At 56.0% G+C, this 5,144-nt stretch overlaps 1 protein-coding gene across 1 annotated transcript; it reads left to right on the top strand.

The window, feature by feature from the left end:
- The first annotated feature begins 395 nt into the window (after positions 1-395).
- LOC104394585 (hyphal wall protein 1-like) lies at positions 396-2,643 on the top strand. Its single transcript, XM_010004198.1, has 3 exons — positions 396-810; positions 2,354-2,458; positions 2,504-2,643. Exons 1-3 carry the CDS (start codon positions 396-398, stop codon positions 2,641-2,643), a joined length of 660 nt encoding a protein of 219 aa, XP_010002500.1.
- The last annotated feature ends 2,501 nt before the right edge of the window (positions 2,644-5,144 follow it).

The raw sequence follows: 5,144 nt of genomic DNA, 5'->3' as shown, positions 1-5,144 counted from the left end.
GTGCTGCACCCAGGCCCTGCCACTGGCGGGGGAGCCCAGTGAACTTCTGCTCCTCTTGGTCATAACCCGTGTGGACCCGGTGCTCGAAGTTGGACGGGGCCGAGATCTCCAGGCGCTTCTTCTTCTTGCTGAACATGGTGGTGGCTCCAAGACCTTCTAGAGAGGGGGCAAAGAGGGACATAAATCAAGAGGGGACAACCCCTGGAAGCAACGGTGGCCTTTCGTAGGAGGTTTCTTTGGGGATGGGGACACCTCCTCAGCACCAGGTCAGTTTGGAGGCCACCAAGGTCTTGGTGGGGTTGGTGACCAAGCCAAAGATGCTCCCACCACCCCTCCAAGTCATCCATTGTGGGTTGGGAGGTGGGTTTTCAGGTCCTTCCTGATTGGTGGGGAGGATGGGAGAAGGTCCCAAGGGAGAAAGGAGGGTCCACAAGAGAAGGGAGGACCCAGGGGAGAAGGTCCCACAAGACAAGGACCCAGGGGAGAAGGTCCCCCAGGACCAGGACCCCCAGGACCAAGACCCCCAGGACCAGGACCCAGGGGACCAGGACCCAGGGGAGAAGGTCCCACATGAGAAGGTCCCACATGAGAAGGTCCCACATGAGAAGGTCCCACATGAGAAGGTCCCCCAGGACAAGGACCCACATGAGAAGGTCCCACAAGACAAGGACCCACATGAGAAGGTCCCACAGGACAAGGACCCACATGAGAAGGTCCCACAGGACAAGGACCCACATGAGAAGGTCCCACAAGACCAGGACCCACAAGCTTCATCTCCTCAACCCCCTGTCCCCTGTTGCCCCCACTCAGGTGGCACCTTCCTCTCCAGCTCTTGGTCTCCCTCCCCCCTCCATGAGTCCCCGTTGGGCCCCACGTTGGGCCCCATCTCATCTCTGGGGCTCTGAAGGGCAGGAGGACACAAACCCAAGTCTTGCCTTGGTCCCTCAGGGTCTGATGGCCATGGAATCATGGAAGGGCTTGGGTTGAAGGGACCTTCCAGACCAGCCAGGCCAAGCCCTGCCATGGGCAGGGTCACCTCCCAGTGGCCCAGGTTCCAGCTGCAGTCCCTGTGGAAGGACTTTCTTTTTCCACCTGGGTGGCTGCTGGGATAAAGCTGAGCTGCAGCAAACAGCCCCTCTCCCAGATTGCTGGTTTCCAGCCCACTCCAGGGAGCTTCACATTTATTAAATGTTCCTAAATTACAGCCATCAGCCTCCCAGCAGCTGGTCACCACCAGCCCTTCAGATTGTCTCATTAGGGCTTCATGGACACAAGGAAGGTTGGCTGGAGCAAAGCATCACCAGTGACACCAGCAGGGCACCAGCTGCTGGGAAGGGCTCTGCAGAGCATCACTGGGAAGGGAAGGCAGTGGCTCTCCTGCTGGAGGTGGCACAGAACTGCCAGGAGCCCCCCCAGCAGCTGCTGGGACCCTGCAAGTGTTGGAATATCAATGTGAAGCTCAGCCCTGCAGGTGTCCTGGCCATGCTTCCTTCCCCAGCAGCAGGGCAGGCCTGGCTGGCTGTGCCCAGAGCTGCTGGGCTGCATCAGGGTGGGAAGAGGAGGACAAGGTGTTACCACTGGGATGGGAGGACAAACCCTTTCAATGTATGCATGTGCCACTCTGCCTCCCTGGGGTTCATCACACTTGGTATCACCAGATTAAACCCGAGAAGTAGAAACATCTCATTAATTAATTTGGATTAGCAATAAGTGACATTTAGTCATTAGAGGGCATTAAAATAATGTATTTGGGGCCTTTCATCTCAAATAACTTAATGGAGATTTATTAGCTGCTCTCCAGGGCGTTTTACAGCTGGGAAACAGTCACCAAGTGCCTGCAGGACTTGCCAGGAGCAGAGCTCAGGAGTTTGTCTTCCAGATGAACTAAGTTTCCAAGTGTAATGAGTCATATACTAGCACCAGTTGGGAACACAGCACATACTGGAGCTGCAGGAGCTGGATCCAGACTTTGTGGTTTCTCATATGTTTTAGGACGTTCTTCCTCCTGCACTGGTGCCTACAGACAGGATGGTCCTCGTTCCCACTGTGTGGGACACAGAGACTTTCTGTACAGTGTGAAGGAGCTCCTGGAGCTGCCTGCAGCCCCCCCATGCCGAGCCCCAGCCCCACCACTTCCACCTCTTCCATGACCACTTCCAGCCCCACCATGTCCAAGTCCAGCTCCAACCCCACTACATCCAGCTCTTCCACAACCACCTCCAGCCCCACCATGTCCAGGTGTCCAGCCCCACTACATCCAGTTCCAGCCCCATCACAACCACCTCTTCCATGACCACAACCACCTCCAGCCCCACCATGTCCAGGTGTCCAGCCCCCCCATGACCACCTCCAGGTGTCCAACCAACCCCCTCCACTTCTTCCATGACCACTTGCAGCCCCACCATGTCCAAGTCCAGCTCCAGCCCCACTACATCCAGCTCTTCCACAACCACCTCCAGCCCCACCATGTCCAGGTGTCCAGCCCCCCCATGACCACCTCCAGGTGTCCAACCAACCCCCTCCACTTCTTCCATGACCACTTGCAGCCCCACCATGTCCAAGTCCAGCTCCAGCCCCACTACATCCAGCTCTTCCACAACCACCTCCAGCCCCACCATGTCCAGGTGTCCAGCCCCCCCATGACCACCTCCAGGTGTCCAACCAACCCCCTCCACTTCTTCCATGACCACTTGCAGCCCCACCATGTCCAAGTCCAGCTCCAGCCCCACTACATCCAGCTCTTCCACAACCACCTCCAGCCCCACCATGTCCAGGTGTCCAGCCCCCCCATGACCACCTCCAGGTGTCCAACCAACCCCCTCCACTTCTTCCATGACCACTTGCAGCCCCACCATGTCCAAGTCCAGCTCCAGCCCCACTACATCCAGCTCTTCCACAACCACCTCCAGCCCCACCATGTCCAGGTGTCCAGCCCCCCCATGACCACCTCCAGGTGTCCAACCAACCACCTCCACTTCTTCCATGACCACTTCCAGCCCCACCATGTCCAAGTCCAGCTCCAGCCCCACCACCTCCAGCTCTTCCATCACCACCTCCAGCTCCACCATGTCCAGGTGTCTAACCCCACCACCTCCAGTTCCAGCCCCACCACCTCCACCTCTTCCACAACCACCTCCAGGTCCTGGGGACACCTCCAACCCCCATCCCAGCAAAGAGGACAATCCTGACTCTGGAGACCTTCCCAACCCCACTTGGGACCTGGATCTGCTGGAGATGACCCTGCTCTCCTGCCCATCCCCACCACTCTGTGGCTGCAGGACCTTAGAGGCCAAACCCAAGGGGAAGTGGTTGGGATGGGTTGTCCTCTCCTGACAGGCTTGGGGAGTGGAACTGGGTGGAACTGGTTGGAACTGGGTGGAACTGGCTGGGCTGGCTCTGCACCCTCCTGCACTGGGAGTGGCACTTTCAAAGCAGAGGAGAAGTCTCACCCTCCAGGCTACTCCAGGAGGACCAACCCAGGGACCTTCTGGATCCTGGGATGGATCAAACCAGGTTCAACCAACCCAGAAACCAAAGGAGTAGAAGAATAATCCTGGGAATTCCAAACATCTCCAGGACTTGGGAAGTCCTGTGAGGGACCCTCCTGGTTCTAAAGGACCTCCCTTGGTTCCAGAGACCCTCCCTTGGTTCCAGAAGACCCATCAAAAGGGCTTCAAAGTTCCCTTCATCCTCTTGTTCCCACAGCAAAACTTCTGGTCTCCAACCCACCCAAGATCCAACCTTATGGGGAAGAACAAGGGGGGGGGGAAATGGGGCCCAACGTGGGGTTTGGACCATGGGTGGGGGGACCCTGAGGAGATTCTGGTTGGGCAAGACCTTCAGGGTGACACAATCCAACCATAACCCAACTCTACCAACACTTCACCCAACTCCACCACCTCTTAACTCATTTCTACCAGGCTTTAACCAACTCTTAACCCAACCCCACCCACTCTGGTACCAACTCAGGTCCCTCAGCACCATCTCCAGGGCTTGGAAGACCCTCCAAGGCTGGTGACTCCACCACTCCCCCTTGGACAACCTGTTCATGACCCTTTCCATGAAGAACTTTCTCCTCCTCTCTAATCTAAACCTCCCCTGGGGGCAACTTGAGGCCTTTTCCTCTTGTTCCTTGGGAGAAGAGACCAACCCCCTCCAGCTCCAACTTCCTCCCAGACCTTCTCAAGTCTCCCCTCAACCTCCTCCAGGCTGAACAACCTCCAGCTGCTCCTCAGAAGTTCTCCAGATCCTTCCCCAGCCACTTCCCAGCCCCTCAATATCCCTTTTCTGACCCAAAACTGCCCTCAGAACTCAAGGTGTGACCCCCACCAGGGTCCAACCCACAGGGACAAACCCCCTCCTGGATTGTCCTGCTCCCTCCACCACCTGAAGTTCAGCAGCTCCAGGAGAAACCAATGTGGTTCCTGCCCCAAAAATGGTGCCTCAGAACTTCCAGGATCCCAAGGATCTTGAACGTGCCAGGACTTGGGTGGAGAATGAAAGGACCAACCTCCTTGAAGACCCCAAAATCCAACCTGGAGGCCCCAAAATCCAACCTGGAGGCCCCAAAATCCAACCTGGAGGCCCCAAAATCCAACCTGGAGGCCCCAAAATTAGGACACCAAATCTAGGAACAATCATGGAGTAAAATTCAACCTAAAGGCTCCAAAATCCAGCCCAAAAGGCTCCAAAATCCAGCCTGAAAAGGCCCAAAAATGAGGACACCAAATCTAACAACAATCCTGGAGTAAAATTCAACCTGAAGAACCAAAACCCACAAGCCAGAAGGCTCCAAAAGGCCCCAAAAGGCCCCAAAATCAAGGACATCCCACCTAGGAACAATCATGGAGTAAAATCAAACCTAAAGACCTCAAAACCCAACCCAAAAAGACCCCAAAAGGCCCCAAAAAGCAGCCCCAAAAGGCCCTAAAAACCAGCCCCAAAAACCACCCCAAAATGAGGACACCCCATCTAGGAACAATCATGGACTGAAATTCAACCTGAGGGCCCCAAATTCCAGCCTGAAAGGCCCTGAAGTTCAACCCCAAAAGGCCCCAAAATCCAGCCTGAAAGACCCCAAAACCTAACACCAAAAAGTCCCCAAAGGCCCCAAAACCCACCCCAAAAAAGCCCCAAAACCCATC

This window comes from Chaetura pelagica, unplaced genomic scaffold, assembly GCF_000747805.2.
Source record: "Chaetura pelagica isolate M959 unplaced genomic scaffold, ChaPel_1.0 scaffold1378, whole genome shotgun sequence".
NCBI classification, from domain to species: Eukaryota; Metazoa; Chordata; class Aves; order Apodiformes; family Apodidae; genus Chaetura; species Chaetura pelagica.
Note: the sequence above shows the minus strand (reverse complement) of the source record. Positions and strands in the feature narration are given on the sequence as shown.